This window comes from Falco biarmicus, chromosome 7 (assembly GCF_023638135.1).
Source record: "Falco biarmicus isolate bFalBia1 chromosome 7, bFalBia1.pri, whole genome shotgun sequence".
In the NCBI taxonomy this organism is placed as follows: domain Eukaryota; kingdom Metazoa; phylum Chordata; class Aves; order Falconiformes; family Falconidae; genus Falco; species Falco biarmicus.
Window position 1 is genome coordinate 43,077,957 of NC_079294.1, and position 24,013 is coordinate 43,101,969.

The window sequence follows — 24,013 nt, forward strand, 5'->3', positions numbered from 1 at the left end:
TGTTTATCTGCCTGGCATGTCTTAAACCTTTACTTTCCGACAAGTGTATGGTGGTGATTTGAGGTATATTAATGCAGACTTGCCCAGAGCATCAACATAGCTCCTAGCACTGGATATTGCAGCTACTGGAAAGTTGATGTGATGGTTTATGCTTGTTCCTGTGTTCTTAATCCCAAAAGGTCTGGAACACGCTAGCTTCTGCTTGTGATTTCCGCCAACTTTGTGCTCAGGACCAGGGTAGTGAACTGGAAGAACCTGACAAAATGTGGTTTTAAGCAGCTGCCTCAGTTGTCCAAAGTTGTCAGGCAGCCCGGTGGGCTCTGCTGGTCCTCTTGGATTTAATACTATCAGAGGTTCAGCATATTGCAGCATTTTGCAGCATGGGTGTAGCGCATCTCCCTCACCTAATCCACCTTGCTTGGTCCTGGCTCACAGCTCAGCTGTTCTCAGCTGCTCAGTCACAAATAACTGCCAGGCTAGACACTCAGAGTAGTATGGCTCTAAGAGTTTATTTTCCCCTGTTCATGTCTTTATAACTTTCCGTTTTGAGATTGGTGCTATAGTGGTGGCGTGCCACTGAGATTTGAATTCTGAAGGAATTAAATTAGACGTAAGTTGCCTAAAATTCCCGCCTCACTCAGGTGTGCTTTGGGGCACTCAAGAGGAGGCTCCATCTGTGCTTTTGGGTAGCCTCTCGTGAGCTCAGGTGATGGGGAGGAGGCAGCAGTTCCACCAACCACAGATGTGCCACAAGTTGGACCTCTTCATGGGGGAGTGGAGCAGAGCAAGGAGCTCTGGAGGTGAGATGACCTGTGAGTGTGAGTTGTGGTCCCCTTGCTGATAGATCGTCTCCTTCCTTTTTGGTTTGCTTGCACAAAAACTTAGAAAAGAAATAAATGTATTCAAGTTGTGTTAAAAGAGCATGTGAAAATGGAGCAGTGGCAAAATTCATGTTGGCCCTGTTTCATGAAGCCATCACAGTCTAGACATCCTCACGCAATCTCAAACATCTGCCATCACCACCGTTCAGTGGATAGGATGCGCTGGCTCCGGGGAGGCGGGAGGCGGTAGGGCATGGTGTGGGGCTATGCACCCACTGCCACGCAGCAGAGGAGGGCCTGCAGTGCTGCACAACGGGGGCTGTGGCAGCACACCCAGACAAAGCCCTTGTTATTGCACACTGCTTCTTTTCCTGGGAAGGTAAATGGGATGGAGGAGATGCTTTGGGGCAGGACTGCCAGAGGGTTTGAGGCAATCGAGGTAGGAGAATCTACCTGAAGGGAAATGATTATTTTTACCCATGGCATGAAGGCGATCTTGTCTTGCTTCTGAAAAAACTACTTGTAGGAGCTTATTTTCGCAGCACCTCCATGAAATGATGAGGTAGTTTTGCTCCCGGCTTTTCAGAGAAGTGGCTGTGGCAAGTAAATTGAAATTAAAATTTTCTGAGTGTTTTGGGTTCCAAATCTGCAACCACTTGAAGCTTTTTTTTTTTTTTTTTTTTGGCAAGTACAACTTCAGCACTTTCTGTTAAACATCTAACCAGCTGCTGCCTTTATCCATACTTCTGGGTGTACCACAGCCCACTGCACCGTGCCCTGGCCCCCAGTGGCTTCCATCACAGGGACAAGGGCCAAATCTCATCATGTCTTCATGGCAGGCCAAGACTTGGGCAGCGAGTGAACCGCAGAGCCATGCACCAAAGGAGGAGAAAGTGTCCATTGAATAGCTGTGTGTTTGAAGCCAGTCCTCCTTTCTGGGTGCTGACTCTTTCTACTAGACAAGCGTTTTATGATCCTGTGGTATAAAAGTATAGAATAAACAGTATCCACAAAGGAGTCTAATTGAGATTTATAGCCAGTTTCAGTTCAGTGGTTTCTGAGGTCTCTGAGGCAGACCCTGCAACCTGAGTAATGTTTTATCTTTTCTGTAGTGCAGCGTAAGGCTGTGTGATACCAACATGAACCAAACCAGTTGCCAGCCAGTGTATCAATACAGGACATTTCTCCCGATAGCTTATTTCACCTTTTTAAACCAATACATGTCTTGGGACAGATGGGCAAATTAGGTGACCTCTCCATTTAGTCCTTGAAGTGATTCTCTTAGTTCATGGTGACAAGCTCAGATTTGCCATATGGCTGCACTTGCAGGACTTAACACTTTCATTATATGCCTGTGCTCGGTTTGTGGTGACAAAAGCTTTGCCGTGTGTGTTACAGCCATAGTGTGACTTGGTGCAAACTTGGAAAAGTCTCAAAATGTTAATTCTCCTGGGATAAAGTAACCATCGAGACATTAGCATGCCTGGAAAGGAGAACAAATGAGTTTCTGTTCAGCTCAGAAGATACTCTTAGCAGGGGAGGTTCTTGTGCTGAAGCCTCTGTTGATAGAGGAGGAATACAAACATAGTAACAGGCAGAAAGGGAGCATTGGTGCTGACTGTAAAATTGGACACAGAATATACCTTACTCTCGTCACCAGCCTCATAGCAGCACTTTGCCAGAGGAAACCGCTGCATGCTTGCAACAATGCCCCAGGTGAAGGCCTGAAACAGTAGTAGTAGGAGCGCACAGGCTGCCCACGGAATGGTAAATGGCCAAAAACATGTGGAGTGGGAATTAATCCCCAACATGCTCTGGAGCAGCACTCCCTATCCATGCGTTAACTGGCAAGGAACTGTGTTACACACAGCCACGTTCCTTGGTGTCCTTCCCTGGCCGGTCCACCACTGATCCTAACTCCACGCTTTGCTTCCCAGCCAGCAGGGAAGTGTTTGCCTTCTGCACTGCTGTTTGCATAGTGCCTGCTGGCAGGCTGGAGGAGCACCCACATGTCACGGGAGGGTGTCTGCACTGCCTGGGGTTGTGCAAAGCATGAGCCTTTATTAAAGCCACCAGCTTTATCAGGGTCTGCAGACGAGTATCTACAGTAACAAATACAACACTGCTGTACCTCTGGGCATCCTGCAGCTTTTCCCACTGCCATTTCTCAGCTGCTCTGGCTGTGGGCACGCTGCGATGTGTTTTCTTGCTTGGTGGGTCTGGTCCATGCTTTCAGCCTTGTGGAGAAAGGTACATGTTTTGTGTACGTAGCAGGAGATGGTGATCTTTAATGCAAGCATGAGAATAGAGGGAAGCTAGCAAGGTCAAATATACTGCCTTATTTAAAATGTGAATCCTTGGCAACTAGGTCTTTTCCCTGTGGTTGCAAGCTGCCAGCCCACACTGCGGGATCCAGGAATCTTTTAACTGCCACAATCAAAGCCAGACCCTTCCTTCCCACATTGAATGTGGGAGATTCAAGGTGTTTTCAGCTGCTTTGCTGCATACTCCATCTGAAATTCCCAAACAGCCTGGAACTGCCGAGGTTGCGGTAATATGGGAAGGAGTTGCAGCTCTCCAGTGACACCACCTTGTGCTGCGCAGGGGCTCCATGGAGGTTTTCTTGGGGAGCTCCAGTGAGTTGCCGCTGTCTGTGCTTCCCCTTCCCCCCTGCACCCTCACTGCGGCTGGGCTGCCTGGGTAGCCACGCTGGTGGCAGCAGACCCTGGGTTGGTAGGTACAGGGAGTGACCGGGTTCGCGCTACCTCTCAGCTCATCTCTATTTATTTTGTGCCACATTGCTTACCCTTGGGTAGGGCCGGCTGTCAGGCACCACGTGTTGGTGTGCTGTCCTACCCTGTCGCAGCTGCGGCCAGGCAGCCCACGGTCAGTCTGAGTGCAGTCTGAGTTCAAAGGTCTTAAATTGCTGCCGATCAGTATTGCATGGCAAGAGAAGCAAAGTATGCTGCAGGAGGGCCCTCAGGTAAATTATACAGCCATGTTCAACAGAATTATACTGGTTTGTGGTAGTATCACTGTGAAATCTCCTTCTTGTACTTGGTTTGGTGCAAAAACCCAAAAATGTGGATGGCTGAAGTCTCACTCGCAAAGTGCCAGCTTTCTTTCCATGTTCTCTGGGCTCCCTGTCCTTTAGGGATTACTCTCCTCTTTGGTGCAGAAGCTGTGACAGAATTCATTATCGTATCAGGCAGGATGCTTCAGCTTATTTTGGTTATGCAACATGTGCCGAGGTGTGCCGGGAGCAGGGGGAGTTGGCAGGGCAAAGGGGAGTCCTTGTCTGCTGCATGCTGTCGCCTTTCCCGGGGTCTGCCTGTCAAGCTGGGAGGGTTATTTTGGTGTTTTCTCAGACCTACCATTTCAGATTTGTTTTTTGAACCTCCCTGGACCATAATCAGGTTAAACTGTCAAGGTGACGGGGCCTGATTTACCTGTACAAATGTCTGGAGCCCTCTCCCAGCTTGCAGTGTCTTCCCAGGCACTTTTTGTCCTGTCGTGTATCAAATGTGAGCGACTGGCAAGCCGTTACAGGTCTGCGGAAGATTACCTGAACACGGAAAAATCTTTGATTTCAAAATCATTCCTTGCATTTTTGACGGGATTATCATAACTTCTTTATTTTTTTTCCTGATACTGACTGGGTGAGTTTTAATCCAAGGTTCTCAGACTTCTGCCTTTTTTTTTCCCCCACCCCGTGATCTCTGACAGTCATAACAGACAGAAATCACAGCAGTGTGTTTTTCCACAAATGAAGGGTGTTGTAAATGAACATTAAGGGTTAATTTTTTCTCCAGTGTACCAGGCTGCTTGCACTGGAGGCCTTCCACCTGCACTGAAAGGTTAAAGAGAGGACAGGTTAGTGTGTGGGAGATTTAATTCGTACTTAAATACCTGGGATATAATGGTAGAGTGAGAAAGCAGAATGTAGAGGAAGTAAGGATATCTTTGTGCGTGGTGCCTGTGCATGGATGTATGTTTTCTCGGGTTTGGGGATTCACTTCAAATTGACTCTGCTGCAAATCATCCGGGTCCGAGGTCTCTTTTGCACGAGAAATGAGCACCGCATCGATCTTCTCCCGTGCCGAAGCTCCAGCTCGCAACCTTTGTGTTGCCAGCCGAGTGGTGCGCGCTGCTTCGGTGCCAGTTCCCTTGTGTCAGAATGAAGCTCTCCTGGTTTTGTTCTGAGGGATGCGGCCGTTTGCCAGGTAAAACACCCACCCAAACCCGGGGTTCAAACTGGGGAGAGCCACGGTGTCCCCAAGCTGGGACTTGGGGGTCGTCGAGGAGGATGGGCGAGCCCGCCCCCCCCCCCCCCCCCCCCCCCACGCGAGATGCTAACGCGGCGAATAAATAGGGCATCAGTGGAGGAGGGGTTTCCTCTGCCGTGCCTGCCGTGGTCGGCACGGTCCCCCGGCAGCTGGGGGTTGCCAGCCGAGGAATGGTTTTTTCTTGCGAACCGTAAGTGCGGACCCGTAAGCAGCTGCAGGTGGGGTGGCGGGGGCCGTGGCCGGGCGGGGACGATGCGGCCGGCCCCGGGGGGGGGAGGGCTCCGCCGCGCCGCCGGCTGCAGCTCGCCCTGGCGAGTGGGAGCTGCGACGCGACAGCCCGAGGAGCGGGGCTCAGCCCGGGGAGCGGGGCTCAGCCCGGGGAGCGGGGCTCGGGGGCTCTCGCCTGCGGCCGGCTGCGTGCCGGGCGTTCGCACCCAAGGCGGCGGCGGCGGCGGCCATCTGTGGCCAGGGCCTTTTGGCCTGGCTGGCAGGGTGAGGAGAAAACCGCCCCGTCGCTTGCGCTGCTCCCGGTGCTGACAGCCCGCGGACACGGGGGCTGCCTCATGGCACCCGCGGCCGCAGCAGGGAGAAACGTCTTTGGCCTTTTATACAAAGGCCTAGAATTTGCCTTTGACATCCTCTCCAGATGGGGTCTTTTGTCCCTCACACGGTTAAGCTCGCCCTGCACCTTACTGAACAAAGGTTTCCTGGGTTGTGCATCTCATTTGCTTTACAGGGTGGTAAACAATCCTGTCAGCTGGCAAGGTGATTTCAGCTCCTCTTCAGTTATAAACAAGGGTCTGTAGTATCTTTTTCTGTTGACCTTTGTGCTTATGAAGGAGCATTTGGAATATACGTCAAGGTATTTTTCGTTCCTTCAGGCACTAAAATTTGAATGTTACTTTTTACCTTATTTAAGCCTCCCTGTACCTTTTCCTGCAGCCTTTTGACAGCTAATGCAGTGCAATTGACAGGCATTTTGCAATTCTTGATGTTTGTGTGAATATGTTTCAGGCAACCTGGAAGTGCCTTCTACTGCTAGGTACTTCCTGAGCAGTCCTGCAAGCCCTGTGTGTTTGTGGGGCTATGCAATGACACAGCCTGAAAGAGCTTAATGCGTTTCTCTTGTAACCCAGTGCTGGGAACTTCATCAAGGGTATTAAGACCCAAATCCAATCTCAAGTCAGGCCAGTTAGTCCTTCTGTTCACTTTTGCAGCCAGCTTTTAGTATAATCTACTAGTTTTGTTCTTCTTCTGCCGCTTCTGTTTTGGTGTAAAGATTAGGACATTCAGAAACTGGCCTTGTTTGGCTTATCCCTGGCATCTTATGCATGTGTCTAAGCGCCGCTTTGAACCTGGACATCTTTTCAGCTGGGCCCTTTGCAAAGTACAAGAGATGTTTGAGTCTGTTGGGGTTTTTTAGATTAGTGGTGATATTCGTTGGACTGTTTGTTTTGGTTTTTTTAATTATTACTATTTTATTTTGCTCCTGGGGGCATGTTGAATGGTGGCAGGTGAGTTCACGCTGGGAAGTGGGCTAATGGATAGGTGGGCCTTTGTAATAACCAAATAACGTGAGAATTATACTTTGAAGAGGAAGAATTCAATCAACAGTGGTGGCAGCCTTTTCCACCTTCTGGATAACTGGGAGGAGCGTGTTTCATCTGTTGAACTTGAACTTTTATTGCTGTTAATTCAGTGTGTGTCAGGCAATTGGTCACCTGGATGTGGGGGGAGCTTTTGCCTCCAGGCTTGGTGGCTTGCATTGTGCACCCCCACCTGGCTCCCAGGAGGCCTGTCTTCAACAAATAGTCCCTTCAGGATGTATCTCAAAAGAGTCCCTGAGGTTTCTTTCATGCAAAGAGCAGATAATTTGCAAGAATACCTGCAATGTAGAAATGCATCTCAGAGTGGTTGTTGCAAATGTAAGACCTTTACAGATGTAATTAGTCTGTTTTACATTTTTCTTTGAGCTGTAGCCAAAGAAATGGCAGTTCCCTGTGACTTCTGTGCAAGCTGAGGGTGGTCAAGGAGGATGCTCACATGTTTGTTTCATCATTTCACCTGTTGCTTCAGTGTACATCCCTACCCTTTCCTTGGGCTCTTTGTCTGCTGACTGCAACAAGAGCAGAGCAGCCAATGTAAACATCTGGACAAGACTGCCTTCCTGCTTACACACAGCACTAATGTGGGCTTCTGTTTGGTTTTTATTCTTCCCTGGCTGCTTAGCCAGAGAGTTTGAGATTAATGATTTAGAGCATTAAGGGTGGTTAAATGACTGACAAATGCCACATTCTATCCAGAATATGTAACAGATTAAATTACTGAAATACAATGGTGTGTCTGCAAGGGCAATTGCTAGAAAGTAAATACAAGCTTTCAGTACCACAGTGATTCTGGTTTTGAGACTGTTGCTTCTAGGAACACCAGTAGATAGAGACCCACATATTTAAGGTATGATTCATAACTTGAATTTTAGAGTGATTTCTAAGCCAAAGTAATGGGGGGGGGGGGGTGTGTGTGCACAAAAAAAAAAGCGCCCTTCTTGGATTCTAAAACTGTTGCTTTTTAATTTATTGAATGTGCTGTCACTCAGACATTTATTTATAATCTAATATCTCTTGCTTTTGCTTTGGACTTCCTTGGCTATGTTCACCTATCTGTTATCCAATAGGCAGACTGAAGAAAGATGTCTTGCAATTCATGAATTTTCCTGTAATGCAGTTTCAGGATGGGAAGCAGGTGGTCACAGAAGAAAAAGGAGTACAGGGAAGCAGAGATGATGTCGAGCGGCACAGTAAGCTGTGGTCTCAGCCGTTCAGCTGTACCATCAGATGGTCCCAGCATGTGCATCTCCTGCAAGCTGCCAGAAAGACATTGCCAAAGCATTAGTGGGGAATGTTATAGAATATGCAGCAAATAGATGGCCACTGGATACAGCCAGGGACAGTGCAGCAATGGAGCCTTGCTTTCCTCCCGACTAGCTTGAAGTTATGCAGAGTTAACAACGCAACAGCATAGATGTTTGGCTCAGACTCTTCCTCAGGCCTGGCTCTTCTAGCAGTTCTTTCCTTCCGTGCTCAACACAGAGCCTGTATCATCCTATCTCTCCAGGGGGAAGGATTCAGTCACCTGTCTTTGGTGGGCCCCTGCCCTGGGGAGTCACAGGCCTCGCTGAGCATCGTAACCGACTGGATCCAAATTGGCTGGTGGGACAGAAACAGGGGACAGGCTGGAGGAAGAATTAGATATTCTGGCTAAATTACTGCCAGCCCATGATAGCATAAGAAAATGCTGTACAGTTACCGGAGTATGACACGTTCATTCAGTACCACTTAATAGAAGCAACACCAGGAACAGGAAGATTTGTATAGCAACTGTTTGCTTGGGGGCCAGATGCCTTCTAAGTACAGGGTTGAACTTGGGAGCAAAGCTCTAAAAAGAGCTCTTCTCGCTTTCCTTAACAATCTAAATGCTTTTGTCATCTGCTGGCTTCCTCTCTATCAGCTGTAGCGGTGGAAAGCACTGTCAGCATAAAGGGGCAGAGGCATCTGCTTTGCACTTTACACCAATGTTGGTGGCTTTGTGGGTGCAAGAATGGAACAAGGTGGGCCATGGACTTGGGCCAGATCCTTCAAGATGGCTTGCTGTGTTGCATCAACCAGACAAGACTAAATTTATGTTTTGGAGAGTACAGAGTTGCTAAATACCTGCCCGGATTCCTAGTGTAGGAGCTGTGCTTTTCTCACCCTCCTTGTAAAACAGCTAGTAGTACTGCCTGGTCCTTTTGGGACAAGAGGTGGGGGAAGGTGCTTCCCAGGCTTCTAATCCATATGAGACCCCAGATTTGCTGGCCTTACTCTGTACCTTCACAGTAACCAACAGGACTGAACCAATCCAGCAAGATCATTCCCACATCTCCTCTGTAAGTGCTTTACCTTAGATAAAGTGTCTAGCTGACATACGTATCCTCTTTGATTACCTTAAGGTTGCTAATAAGATCAGTTGTTGCTGACCGAGTGGCATATTCATTATGGATTAGCCATCTTAGATGCCTTCTGTCATTGTATCATACGCTGCAACAGGCAACTGCAAAAGCCACTCGGTTACAGGCAGATTGGACCCCTCTGCTCTAAAACTTGCTGGGGTAGTTTGGCAGCAGGCAGGATGGTGGCTGGGAAACTCCTCATTGGTTTTGCAAAGAAGGGCAGGTCCTTTGCATGATGCCACCAGCATCCAGGTACGCTGTCAGGGCACTTCTGTTGTGCACTTGGTGTAATCTGCCCCTGCCTGCACTAGATGAGATTACATCCCCTCTAGCCTGCCCCAGTTCTAGCGTGCAGAATGCTGGTGTGGCCAAGTACATTAGGGTTCATCTCAGACCCCTCAACAGGCCCCTGCATTTTGGGACATGCCGTGTTCCCCTTGTACAAGCTGCCCTTCCAGTCCCAGCTGCTGGTTTTGTTTAGATGGTGACAGTTCCCAGTCATGGTGGCTGATGAATGGGAAACATTTTGACCTGTTCGTGATGCATACTTTAACTTTTTGCACTGCACTTGACTTAGATAATGTGGCTCATGTGGGTGGAGTACTGCACGGTAGACCACTGCAGTTCATGGAGAGAAATGACATGCTTTTTTGGTATAGTTCATCTCATCTTTTGATCTGGATGCTTAAGACAGGTCTGATGGAAATCATGGTCAAGGGTGGGTTTGATTTTGGTTTTGGTTTTGCCATCTAGACCTTGGTAGTTAATGGAGAACTCTGATATCAGTCTGAGGTCAGAAGAGATAAGCATCACCCTGGTGATGGGCTTTTTAGTAATTTTTGATGAGAGTTGCAATAAATGAGAATTTCAAGGCAAGATTTGAGAGCAGTGAGGTAGTTCAACCGCTATTCCTGCAGCACATGGGGACAAATTTGACAAAGTGTACAAGCATGCTGCTTGGATAATGTGAGGAGCTGATAAGGGGGGTTGGCATGGGAATATGCTGTAAAGGCTGGAAATAAAAGTTTGTCAGCGGTTTGAGAGCTGTGTTACAAACAGCTGTAAGAAAAGTAAATAGTCTCAATGGTTCACTTGCTTGTGTGCCGCACGACTCTTCCTAGCTGTTGGATATGCTCTCTCGTCGGGATTGTGTTTTTCATTTTCACCCACCCAGGTGGTCTGGCACGTCTCCGTACCTGTTGGTGTGTTATTTAGAAGAGCTTTTAATATCATGGTGCTGTAAGTTCTGCAGTGGCCGTTGTTCAGGCCTTCTCCTCTCCTGTCAGCGACCATTTTCCCAGCATGTTGGACCTGTGGTTTGGGCAGATTCTGCCTCCGTTGGCGGAGGGGTACCTTGCTGATTAGGGTGGGCCTGTTGGTTGCTGAAGAAGACACTGGCCGTAATTCACAGCAGATAAATCAGACCATAGGTACCCATTGTAGATTAACTGCAGCATGTCATGGTGCAAACTCCTGCTTAGACAAATGTCCAGGAAGAGCTGAAGAGCTCACTAGCAGATGAAAATTCACTCTGCCTATGTAGTTTCATTAAAGAATTCACACAAGATCTTCTTGCAGCTGTAGAGCAAAGGCCTGCTGAGCCAATTTAGGTAGATTTTGACTAAAACATGGCTCTAATTTACAGGCAAGAGCTTGGTGCGACAGTAAGTGCATCGCGAAGCCATGCCTGTCATCACCTTCTGCTAACATCCTTTCCACTGATTGCAGATCTTTGTAACAAAATGTTCTTCCTGGTTTGCTTAGGGTGAAGAAACTGAAGGAAACATTTGCTTTTATACAACTATTGGACAAAAACATGAGTAACCTTCGCACCTGGCTGGCCCGGATTGAGTCAGAGCTTTCCAAGCCTGTTGTTTATGACATCTGTGATGATCAAGAAATCCAGAAGAGATTGGCAGAACAGCAGGTGGGAAATGGCAGCAGCTAGAGTAAATGAGCTGAAATGCTGCTGATTACAATTGGTCCTCGTTTAAAATCACCTGTTTCTTTTCTTCAGCAAGGCCTTCTGTTTGCCTTTCGTGGCATGTTCCTGCCAAGATGCGTTATGTGGGAAAATTTTACTTGCTTGCTGTAGGTTCAATATTATGTTGACTTACCCCCACTTCTCCCTTTCCCCCTCCACCCAAAGAGGACAAACACAATACAAAAAAGAGCATTTTTACATTAAGTGCAACTGACCTCATAAGGGTTAGGCAGGGCACGTGCAGTGGGCAAAATACACGAGGACGGTTTGGGCTGACATGAATGAATGCCTGGGCTCCTGCAAAGTGGCTGTGACAGATTGAAGTGCTGTGATTTGATGTATTGTCCTCACTGGCTCAGTCCCCTTCCTTGCAGACAGCAGAGCAGGATGTTTGAGCTTTGGAGGGTGGACTTTTGCAAACAGCCCTTTGACTGAGGCCTGATCCAGTGGGCAGGCTCGGAAGATTCCCTCAGGGTTGGGTGAGATGGTGCGTGAATCTGCTGAGGCATAAGTGTGAACCAGCCTAGCGCTGCTGGGTGTTGGTTGAGCGCGTGTAGGCATTTCTCTGAGACGGTGGCTTACCAGGGGGATCCTGAGGATCTAGGCTAGTACTGGAAATGGCAAGGATTGGGCACAGCTATCCCAGCCAAGTAGAAGTGTGAGATGAGTTTGATAGTCCTGCAGTACATTTCTCTCTCCAGCAGCCAGGGAAGGAAAAGGAATTTCTCCAAAGCACAAACGTGCTGGCAGAGTCAGCCTTTGCTCAGGGCTGTGCTGTAAGTACACCCAGGTTCAAAGTGCCTCCTTGGGAAGGCTGAGAATGACCATGGCTGTCATCTGGCCTTTGTGTTAAACAAGAATACTTGCCCTAAAACTGAGGATCAAGAATAACACTGTCAGGTGGGGAAGTTTTCTGACATCTGCCTTTAAGAACACCCGTGGGTGTTCTTCCCATCCTTCCTGTCTTCTCTCTCTGTGGCTGCTGCTTTTGTGTCTTAAGGAAAGATCCCTGAGTGACCCAGACCTGAGGGCTGTGTTCTCTGCTGCTTGATACGGCTCTCCGTCCACTCCTGTCCCAGACATCCCAGGAAGGGCCAGCTCCTCTGTGACAGAGTGGAGATGGCTCCCACGCTCCACTGCAGGAGTTAGTCAAACACCAGAGGCCTGTGCTGAGTGCCTCTGACAGTTTGGTCTGCATTGTGAATGGTGATGTAAACAACGGGGAAATATTTTCTCCCCATCCAAACCTCTTGCATTTTCAAAGACTGTGATAAATTGCCAGGCAGAGAAGAACGTGGGGCACAAAGGAATTGTGTCCAAACTAATTTATTCTTATTATGAGCATTCAAGCTTCAGCTTGCTTTAAGACCCATCATTTGCTGCTCAGAGCTACATACTGCTTTGTTGTTTGGAGTCTGTTTCAAACACAGACCTCTGGGCACCTCTAGACTCCTACTCTAACCTTTTAGCAGGCTGAGTAGGAGAAGACAGCTGGCTAAAAAGACCACGGTAAAAAAAAAAAAAAAAGCAGCCCTCTTTCACTCCACATGAAAGAAACCTTTATCTGAACATGACAAGTAAAAAGATCTTTCCTGGGTTTAGCCAAACAATTATTTCAGCAAGAGCAGAGTGATGGTGAGAAATACGCCCTACAGGCTTCTTTTATTTGACACCCATGACTGGAAAAGCTTTACCTGTTCAGTCTTGAATAATGACATTTTAAAAGCATTGTGCATCCACAGAGATTTTTATGGCGTGTTTGTTCAATTAAAAGGTGAATATTAATTTTAAGATTTCAAAGCTGTTTCACTAATGTGGAATTCTAGCAGCACCTAGTCTGTTTAAGCTCTCTGCACAATGCTGTGCAGAGTTGAAGGAAAAGTACCTTTTTGGGCTCAGTGTATCTTCCTGGCCCTGTTACTTAGATTGTTGTGTTTGTCTCACTGTAATACGGGTCAGGTCATTTGGAGTAACAGCTTGGAAAACAGCAAGGATTCTGCTTAGCATTATTCCATGAACGCAAGTATGACCAAAACTAATGAGATCATGTCAGCCACACTACCATGTGCAGGTAGAGTGGATTTGTAATCTGTGGTCCAAATTCTTATTTTCACTAAAACAGCCATAAATCCAGTGTAATTTCAGGAATTCAGAAGGGTTTCTCCAGGCAGCAGTAGTGGGGTAGAGCCTGCTCTCAAACGTAGAGCCTGTGTTAAAAAGACACTGCTGCTTCTTGCTCATAAAACAACTGTGAATCCTTAATAAGCTGATAAAAATTATGTTGTGTCTGCTTCTGGCAGTCTCTCATGTATGTAGAGATTTTGGCTTCTACATTCCTTAAAGCTGTACATTACCACAAATCCCACAAGCCAAATTTTGACCAGTTATGGCTCAGCTCTTCTTTCAGGTACTCATGTAACACCACTGACGACTGCCAGTGGCTGATACTCAGCTCCTTGCGACTTGTTGACTTCTGGGAAGATCTTCCTTCAACTCCTTTTTACAACAGGCTGTGTCTGTTGGGGGGGGGTTATTTGGTTTGTTTTGGTTTGGTTTTGTAAGTCTAGAGCAAAACCACTTCTGCTTCATCTGTTCACTGGAATCAGTAATCCCATTATTTAATGGGAGTTCCTGTTCACTGTTGTCGGAAAAGTTTGGTTTCTTGTTTTAGTGTGACTCAAGCAAAAGTCTCCCTGTCCTTCATTATGAACACCGGAAATGGGTTGAAAAAGATGGAAATGTATAGACATTGTAATTTCATTAATATTTACAGTTGGTAGCATTGTACAGAGCTGCCTTTTCAATAAGAACTATTTAGCTAAGGCTTTCTTGTTATTTAATCAATTGTTATTTAATCACATTGACTTTAGAGTAGTTACAGGTACAGAATGCAAGGCCAGACTATGCTGGAGATGCAGGCTCTGGAGAGGAAAACGGTCGTGTAGATTAGACAAAGGGTCTTTTCCAGACCTTTTGAAATAGTCTGTCAAAACAGGAGCTCTACAAGAGGGGGTAACAAAGGTAGTGTAACACCAGCTGCTTGTGTGCTGTGTTTCGTGATGCCAGCCTGTGATCATATATATGGTCACTAAAGTACACGTACTACGAGTTCTTTGTCAAGTCTTACAGCGTAGCAAGCTGATATGAGACACGGTCATCTTGTACTGTCAAAATTGGCCAGTATGTGTTTACAGTATGTGTAAGGTTTGGATTTTGAATACACATTAAAATTGTCCAGACTGTTAAGGAGAAGATGGAGGTTTCACCAAGAAACCAAAGCTGGACAATCCCTTTTTGCATGGCAGTTCTGTCCTGACCTATCAGCCTGTTATCTGCACAGCTCATCCTGCAAGTCTGTTTTCTAAAGCTAAATAAGCTTTTCCTGACACACAAATGACTGTTTCCCCATCCTCTGCAGCATTTTGAAAAGGTATGTCTGAAGTCTAGCAGTGCATGTTTCCTTCTGCTCAAACTGTTCTTTTGCTAATGGCAGGATCTGCAACGAGACATAGAACAACACACTGCAGGGGTGGAATCCGTGTTTAATATTTGTGAAGTCCTGCTACACGATTCAGATGCGTGTGCTAATGAGACAGAGTGTGACTCCATCCAGCAGACTACCAGGAGTTTGGACAGACGGTGGAGAAACATTTGCGCCATGTCTATGGAAAGGCGAATGAAGTAAGTCTCTCTTTCTTACCCCTTCTAAGGGAGCCTGTGGCAGCATTTTGAAGAAACTCTGTAGCTTTTGCCACAAGCTGAATTTTGAAGAAGAAAAAAACCCCAAAATTAATAGTTTGCTTGTGATAAAACCTTTCCATTTTTGCATCTCCCTCCCAGAATTGAGGAAACCTGGCACCTGTGGCAGAGATTTTTTGATGACTATTCTCGCTTTGAAGATTGGCTAAAATCATCTGAAATGATAGCCGCAAAGCCTAATTCTTCAGAGGTTTTGTACACACATGCAAAGGAGGAGCTGAAGAAATTTGAGGTGAAAAAGTGGAAAACTTCATTGTTTTTACGCTCAGCACCAGGCTGCATGGTCAGGCTGCTCAATACTTCTTGTCCGTGTGAAATGCCTGGATCACTGAAAAACACCAGTTTGACAGTGGTGGTATAGAAAACGTAAATAATTCAGCCAGTGTGTGGCTGCTAGGTGTCTGGCTGATTTATTTGTCTCCAGATTTTATTTTTTTTAATGTGGAGAATCCAGTGCTCTGAACTGACAAGCTCCTGCTTGTAAGTTCAAGGTTTGTTTTTTATGGGCAGGAGACCTTTGTGGGTTGACTATGGGGTTTTTTCCCCCCTTCCTTTTCCTAATAAGTGAAGTCATGGCAGTTGGAAGGTCTCTTTTTAAGGGGAGGGCATCATCATCTCTCTTGATGGATATTATCAGACAGATCCTTTCTCTTAGCAGCAAGGGAACTGAGTTCCTTGATTTGCCTTGCAGGCATTCCAACGGCACGTTCATGAACGATTGACTCAGTTGGAGCTGATCAATAAGCAGTACAGGCGTCTCGCCCGCGAGAACCGTACAGACTCGGCCAGCAAGTTGAAGCAGATGGTACACGAAGGCAACCAGCGCTGGGATAATCTCCAGAAACGAGTCGCTGCCATTCTGAGGAGACTCAAGGTGATTGCACAGTGGGGTGAGAGAGTAAGGAGCACTTGCAAGTTTCTGTAGGAATTACCCAAGGGCAATGCATGTTCCTGGAGCAACTCCCTTGCGTTGGTTTGTGTCTGGAGTTACCAGTGTAGGAGAGCAGCTCTGGAAAGGTCACCAAGTTCCTGGCATAAGTGTGTCCTTGGTAGATGGGTTCTTGGTAGCTGAAGAAGCACAAGGGAAGAATGGGTGCAATTTTTGGAAGGTGTCTTGCAGGCCTTACTGCGTCTGTCCCACTCTCCTTTTACCCAGCCTTGTCATGGGTGGATGTGTTTGTGCACTTGCACCTTTCTGTAAATAAGAGGCAGAGAGACAAAAGGGCCCCAGTGCAGGCAGGGTTTGGAGTTTACAACACGGCTCTATTTTATGCCCTGTTGTGATTCACCCAGAAGGTTTTAAACATGGAGATGTGATGGAGAGGCACGATGCTGTCACCAGCTCCTGCTCTGCTCTGCCTGACAGAGGAACGTTGTCAAAGAGTGTATTTGTGACACTTTAAAGAGGTGTCCTGCTTGTGGAGGTAAACTGATTTCTGGGCAGATACTCTGTGCTGTGCCCCGGGGCAAATTTGTCACTGCCTGATTTTAAAATGCAGCAGTGCTGCAAGCGGTTGACAGGGAAAACTATTAGATCTCGAAAGTCTGTGGATGAGACTGTGAGAGCGCTGATGGAGTTTGGTCTGTGCAGTTCAGGAGTGTTGTGTTTGGGGTGGCATACGATGCCCCTCCTGAACAGCAAATCCACTGCAAGCTGCATGTCTGTTGGCAGCTTCTGCGGGAGATGGCAGCAGAGAGAGCTCCTGGCTGCCTGCCAAATGACGCATTAATTACACTGGTGTGGTCATCCATGATCCAGCTTCTCTATTGTTTTACTGATTTTAATGTCATAGCCTTAATACTTGTAATTAGAGATGAGGCTTGCTTCCTTTGCCTGTCTTCTAAATTTAGAACAGGTTAGATGTTAAACCTGAGTCCAAATAACTGTTAGTTACACTGCTATAATGATGTGGGAGAAGGTATATGGTGTGGAAGCAAGAATATAATCCCATAGAAGCATCTTGCATTGCTGAAGTTTTGTTCCCTCTCCTATATGAATAGCGTACTAACATAGGACACTTTGCTCCAGCGTCGGTAACGAAGGGGACAGTTTTTGTACGTGGCATGCTGCCCTGAAGGCCTTTAAGGTGAACAGCAGTTTTGAAACAAAACACTGTTTTCAGAGGGCTCCCATGACCATCTTTTTTTGTAGCTGAAGTCTTATAACACTGGCTTCCTTCTTCCTGTTCAGCACTTCACCAGTCGGAGAGATGAGTTTGAGGGGCTGAGAGAAAGCATCCTTGTTTGGCTCACAGAAATGGACCTCCAACTGACAAACGTGGAGCACTTCTCAAAAAGTAACTTTGATGACAAAATGCGTCAGTTAAATGTACGTATTCTTAGAAAGCAGTTGTTTAATACAGCCCAGCTGATCTTACTGGGCTGCCCTCTCTTGACAGAATCATCTGCTTTTCTGGAACTTCACAATTGCCAACAGATTACTGTAGGGCTATATTTCTTTTAAGACACCAGTAAATCGTTAAGACTTTTACCCTCTGAATCAAGATTAAACTGTACAGTATTTAAATTTAGCTTCAGTGTTCAGTTCTATCCTGCCATTTTCTCCCAACACCGGCTGTCAGTGACAGTGATATCTGGCCTGGAAAGGACGTTACATCTGGCACACGTGTGTTAACAGTAAAAGCTACGTTCCTATATTCAGGTGCTTTTTTTCTGTTGAGATTTTTTCTGAATTAGCATTAAGGTAGGATCACTCCTCTGAGTGCATTGTTTGTAGCTGCGACTTTCAACAGAAATAAGACAGCAGGCACGTGAGTGATTCTAAAGAACATACTAGTTCCTTGCTGCCTGCTTATATGCTGGTTTCTCCTTTCCCCCTCTGCTGTTAATTGTTTTGGGATGTAGATTTACCATTGTGTAAGCTAGAGGCCCAACCAGCCAAACAGACTTCTTTGTTACTGAGGAAAGATTGTATGTACCTGACAGAAGAATAAACTGATTAGTTAAACTCGTTTCGTGATCCCCTGCAGGCTCAGGACACTGCAATCATTGACGTACACGTGGGTGGAAAATGTCACTTCCATTGGAACTGTAGTACTGCTAATAAAACAAACCTCTGTACCTCTTGAGTAAAAAGATATTTGCCCAATGAAGTTAAACAACAATGTCAAATTGTTGCTTTTCTTTCACAGTAGTGAGCAAGAAAAGGACAAACCTTAGGCTGGAAAGGGGTATTGCAGAAGTAATTATTTTTCTTGTCTGTTCCAAATAGGGTTTCCAGCAGGAAATAACACTAAACACCAATAAGATTGATCAGCTCATCGTTTTCGGGGAGCAGTTGATTCAGAAGAGTGAGCCTCTGGATGCTACCCTGATTGAAGGCGAATTGGAGGAACTTCATCGCTATTGTCAGGAGGTGTTTGGGCGAGTTGCTCGATTCCATCAAAGGCTGACGTCAAGGCATCCTGTAAGAAGCAACAGTTGTTTTGATGCTTTGGCAAGATTTTGGTGTTTGAACTGCAATGCTCATTGCTTATCCCTAGCAGCTTGACTGAGTGGTTTGAGCTCAAAGGGGTCAGGAGCTCTTCAGCAGTTGTGCCAGCTTTGCTAAATTTTTGTCGCCAGCCTTGTCTCCTTACAGGTCTCCTGTTGGGACTTCATCAGCAGAATCTGGCTAATAGTGTGGAAGTAGTTAACGGGATTAATATTTAGGTAGTAGTGGTTTGAGGGTTTTAAAAGTGGTTTTGGTGTTTTTAATATCACTTTGTGGTCTTTAATTTCAGTAGCATACTTAGAATATCTCTTTATGGATTTGTTTGCAAGGCTCCATCTGTCCACTTTCTTGTGAGAACCCTGAATGGGGAACAGCATGCTCTTTACTTTTCACTGGGAACATCTAGATGATTCTCAGTTTGCTTTGGCTCAAAAAGAACGAACATCTATTAGAAAGCTGGGTAGAGGATGTAACATGAACATCTGCAAGTAGCTGTTCACCCCTGCCTGAGCATCATTTCATTGCTGACCTGCGCAGTCCATTTGGCGCTTGGTACCCTTCCCTGCAAACTAGAGAGAGATGTTATGGTGGTGGTTGAGTGTCTTGAAAGAAGGGAGGTAGCTGCTGATGCAAGGATCATTTTGGCAAAAGAAGGAGGCAGAAATGGTGCTTCCCTTTAATTTTAGCCACATAGTCTTTGATTACTGCAGCTGACTGCAAAACAGTCCTTAGTAGTACTGTGTGGCTCAGTCATTAGCTTATTGAGCAGTTTAGATCTATTGTAAATCTTATTAACATGCATAATTGTTACTTATTTTTAGGGATTGGATGATGAAAAAGAGTCCTCTGAAAATGAGACAGATCCAGAAGACTCTGGAGAAATCCAGAATGATCCCTGGCATAAGAAGGCCTCTGCAGCACAGTCCCTTGGCCAGCTTATGCCCCCTGCTCAAGGTCATGAAAGATCAGGCTGTGAAACCCCTGTCAGTGTTGACTCCATCCCACTCGAGTGGGATCACACAGGTGATGTGGGAGGTTCCTCCTCTCCTGAAGACGAAGAAGAAGCAACATACTACAGTGCTCTGTCAGGTGAGAACCGATCGCCAGCTGTTTGTTTCGACATGGACAATTGCAGGATGTCCCTGTGTGGGAGGGGAGGGGGGGTGAGGTCTTGCTCCCACGTTGTTGGTTGGTTTTCGAGGTACTGTTAATAGATGTGGGCAGTCTCATCTCTCGGATGCCTTGATGAAGGGAGTGGCATTGTCTAAACCAAACTTGTATTTTCAGAAACAAGGTTTTTAGAAACATTACTTTTTAAGAATGTTTGAAAGTAGTACCAACACCCTATTTTGCTCTTTGTCTTTGCTGTCCCTCATTGTTTCACTTGTTTTTAACAGTTGGAAAATATTGAATAGTGAGGAAAATGACATTATTCTTTTTTCAGATGTAGAAATCACTGAAAATCCTGAGGCATATCTTAAAATGACCACAAAAACTTTGAAAGCATCTTCTGGTAGGCACCTGCTAATGCATGTGTCTGAACATGGCAATCTCCCTGTGCTGCACGCTATATTCCTCAACCTCTCTCATACGTAATGTCTGACTTCCTGCCTTGTGTGGACACCATGTCTCATCCTGTCATGGTGTTCGTACGCTGCAGTATTCACATGTACATTAAAAACAAGTCAAGAACATATCATTTAGATTTTGCCTGGTAAATGCCAAGGTGGTTAACGTGCATTTCATTGTATTGATCCAAAGTCTTTTGGTACTTTCTTGGTGGTTTGCTCTGGGTAGTATCACTTGTTTGGTTGTTTCTGATTTTGATTGCGTAATTACTGAAGACATTAGTTCCAACTCTGCAAGTATTTCTGGTGTTTTGTGCATGACAGAACTGTGTACGTCCTGTCTGTTAAATCCGGATCAAACATTCTCCACACAGGGACGTGTCTATACTTGTCCCTGCTGGCATGCATTGCAGATGTGTGATAGTATTGTTGGGATGCAAACTTTGCAAACCCACAGTGCAGCCTTTTTCTTTTATTTTTTGAATATTCATACATGCATTCAGGCATTTTCCAGAAGAAAACAGAATGTCCATAACTGCATGGCTCTCATCTCATTACCTTTGAAACACTGTGGACGTTTTGCAAATGTGCATGCTTTGCAAGGAAAGCTGCAAAACTGTCATTTTTATGCCATAACTTGATGCCATTTTATGCAGAGCGCTTTCTAACTTAATACAAAGCAACAGCTTCCTTGTGGAGCTGGAATTTTGCACTCATGGCATATGGTTTTGGTTTTATTTGTTCCAGAAAAGTCTCTTTCAGAAGCTCATCCCTGGCATTCCCCAGATAGCCCAGTCTGCAGGAAACGCCGATACCACCAGTCAAAGATTGCTGGAAATGTGTTGTCTGGTCCAGAGACAAGTACTCCCTATAAGCCAGACTATGTGAGTTGGAGGCTCTACGGGCACTGAACCACTACTACACAGTCTGTTGTTCCTGTGTTACTCCCCCCTCTCCCCTCCTCCAGCATCAAGGAAGAGATCAGCCGTGGGGTGGGGGCAAATGTTCACTTTATGCAAGCTTAGACATTATTTCTGGTGGGTCAGATAACCAGTGAGAGTCTCTATCCCCTCACTAAATAGCTTTTTTAAAGCAATTCAGAACAATTGTGGTAAGCTTCTAATCACAGTCAGTATCTGGAGCAAATTAGCTCCTCCGTTGTCATAGGGCAAGTCTAGGTGAATTCACCCACCACCGCCGCACCCCAGAAGGAGAGAGCTGAATACATTCCTTGATACTTTCTGACATGCTTCCCTTTCCGAAGCAGGCCAATTTGAAGGGCCCTTTTCTAGCATGCAGGCCACCATGTAACCTGCTTCTGGGCACTAAAAAGTGTGCCCAAGTGGCTATTGTTTGTTGGTGCCTCAGCCCTGGTGGCTGGGGGCCAGCCGTGGCTTCACCAGCAGCTGCCAGGCTCAGTGGATCTGGACCAGTTGTCAGCGAAGCTGGTACTGGTATCTGGTTGCTTTTGTCATCATTAATACAGTCTTAGAGCATTAGAGCCAATATTGCCAAGACCCAAAAGCCAGCAAAGAGCGTCTGGTACATGTCGTGCAAAAGCAATTAATTTACTGGGTCCAGGCTCATAATAATTAGCATCACTATGGTTTGTGTTTGTTTACTGAGAAGGCACATAGAGCCATTGTATAAGCTGTTAGCAAAGATTCAGAAGTCCAGTGCTAAATCTGACACGCAAGAGCTCAGTGGCAGCCCAGACACCCCAAAGGATCACAAATTCAGTTTGACCTTTGACGGCTTGTTAACGTGCAGGGCTTACCCACCAAAATGTTGTTCCAGGTGAAGCAGCTCAGCTGTGCAAGCAGCAGCAGCAGCAATAAGGAGAAAATTCCTTCTGCCAACATGAGCGATGAAGAACCCCAAGATGACCAAGAGCTTGTGAATATAGCAGCTGCAGGGAAGCAGCCAGGTACAGAGCATTAGGAGTGGCTTTGGTGCTGTAGTGTTTGTCCTGTGGCTCTGCGGGGACACAAAGCAGAGGTGTCACAAAGGCAGCACATTTGCCTTGAGAAGGAGAGAAGTAAACCACTATTCTCTAAATTCATATATTTTGCTAAGATCCACTGAGCTGCCTTCTCAACCTGATACTGTCCAACTTGCGTTTGCTGTTCTAAGCTTTTGCAATTTCTGACAGAATTGAGATTTTTATTACTCATATTTCAGCCTCTTTGCTGTTTGGAATGAATGGGAACAATTTCACTTTTGTGTAATACTGAATACTTCAAAGACTTTTAATCAGATTTCAAACCAAAGAAGTGTGTCTCTGTCTAAAAAAAGATTGCTGTAGGTTTTCTCAGTTATTGGTACTCCATATAACAAGATGCTACAGCTCCCATTTACAGAAATGTTTTGTCAAAGCTGGTAATATATTCTGTTCTTCACTGTCTTCACTGTGGTACTTTCTTCCACAGAGGCCAACAAGCTGGTTCTCTTAACCTTTTAAGATCTCATTCCTGCTTTCAGGTGCTTGAGATGCTAGTAATACATCCGTACTGCAATCACTAAAGCGAATCAAGTGATAAAAAGAAGACTGAAGCTGTATGCACCAGCTCACTTTGTCTTTGGTCTCACAGATGGACCAGGGTTGGGGCCCATGCATGGGATGAACGGGAAAACCGCTGAGAAGGGCTTAGATGCCCTTCCAGAAATAGTGTTAGTGATTGCACAGGTGGCATCTCCAGCTCCTTTAGCACTGAATTGATGAAACATAAACCCAAGTCCTAAACTACTGGACCATACTTTGTCCCGTGATGAATTTTAGTGTCTGCAAAATCACAACTGGGCTCATTGAATTCTGTTTCCTTAGATTTGCTCTGTTCTTCCATGTGAATTAAAACATCGATTAATGTGATGAAAATCCTGTGTAGCATTACTGTCTGGGTAACAGTAATACATGGTAGCAATTATTTGGCCTTGAGTAGACCGGAAAATAATTTGCTGGTAAAACTCTGTGTATCTGTTTCACACACTCTTCACCTTACTGAAGATTTAAATGTTTGTTGTTCTATCATTTGTAGGCATTATTGATAGATGGGAGCTCATCCAAGCTCAAGACCTCAGAAATAAACTTCAGATGAAACAGAAATGGCAGCAGTGGCAGCAGCTGAACTCAGATCTCGGCGACGTCTCTGCTTGGCTTGATAAAACTGAGGAAAAGTTGGAAGAACTGCAAAAAATGAAACCTCCAACCAGCATACAGGCATTGGGACAAAGGGTCAAGAAATTGGAAGTAAGTTATGGCATACTGAGAAGTGGGATTTCAGGATGCCGATGCTCTTTATCATTGTCCTTATGCTCCTAGGATCTGTCGGCAGCATATGCCACAAAGGAGCTAAGCTGTTTTCAGCCAAGAGGAGTGAGAGGGTTGTTAAGCAGGGTGGTTCTGTCTTCATCTGCAGAGATTTGCCGGCAGTGTGGCTGCGTACAACAGGCAGCGAGGCTGAAATGAAGCGCTCTCCCTTTATTTTACTGCAGACACTTTATTCTCTGTCAAACAAAACATTCAGCCCCAAACATCTCTTTTTAGGCCTTTTAGTTTAGAAAACAAACATACAAAAAAGCTATATAATGAAGGCATAAGACTCCCCAGCTGCCTAGGGTCAGGCCTTGCCTTGGGAGGCTGGGTATTCTGAGCAGCAATATTGGCATTTTTTCCTGGTTCTGTGCCATTCCCCTCTATGCAAACCAGAAACAGACTGAAAATTATTTGGGTCTACAGGCTACAAAGTTTAGGCTGTTGTTGGGGTTTTTAAAGTTCAATTAATCTGGCAGGGGGCAGCAGGGGAAGGTGGTTTGTAGTTCCAACAGGGAGACTGAGAAAGATCTGCTCTAAAGCTGTCTTTTTGAGCAATACGGTGTCTGCAAAAAATCTTAGCTCTAAATAGCACCTTTGGCCAGTATTTGAAGTATTTCAAAATGTGCAGTTGCCTTTTTTTGCTTAGCAAATGCAGATTTCTCATTGAATATAATGCATTAGTTAAAAATCAAAATAAATTCCGTCACTGTTAATCTTCAGCCAAGTAATAGAACAGTTAGAGAGACAATAACGTGAACATTCATCAGCATATATGGTCACGTTATGTTGCCTGCTATGACTCTCGGCTTCCATAAATTAGGACGAGGTCAGGTCTGCAAG

The 24,013-nt window shown here is 45.8% G+C and overlaps 1 protein-coding gene across 2 annotated transcripts in view; it reads left to right on the forward strand.

Moving 5' to 3' along the window:
* SYNE2 (spectrin repeat containing nuclear envelope protein 2) overlaps nucleotides 1–24,013 on the forward strand; it is a 191,426-nt gene that overhangs the window by 161,263 nt on the left and 6,150 nt on the right. The window contains exons 97-107 of one of the 2 annotated variants that reach the window (XM_056346104.1): nucleotides 10,860–11,022; nucleotides 14,573–14,760; nucleotides 14,920–15,070; nucleotides 15,530–15,712; nucleotides 17,030–17,167; nucleotides 18,071–18,265; nucleotides 19,114–19,381; nucleotides 19,737–19,805; nucleotides 20,608–20,744; nucleotides 21,658–21,787; nucleotides 22,896–23,107. In XM_056346104.1, coding sequence (XP_056202079.1) covers nucleotides 10,860–11,022; nucleotides 14,573–14,760; nucleotides 14,920–15,070; nucleotides 15,530–15,712; nucleotides 17,030–17,167; nucleotides 18,071–18,265; nucleotides 19,114–19,381; nucleotides 19,737–19,805; nucleotides 20,608–20,744; nucleotides 21,658–21,787; nucleotides 22,896–23,107 — 1,834 coding nt within the window. Of the gene's footprint in view, nucleotides 1–10,859; nucleotides 11,023–14,572; nucleotides 14,761–14,919; nucleotides 15,071–15,529; nucleotides 15,713–17,029; nucleotides 17,168–18,070; nucleotides 18,266–19,113; nucleotides 19,382–19,736; nucleotides 19,806–20,607; nucleotides 20,745–21,657; nucleotides 21,788–22,895; nucleotides 23,108–24,013 lie in introns of those variants that run through there. The other variant, XM_056346105.1, reaches the window with a different exon arrangement.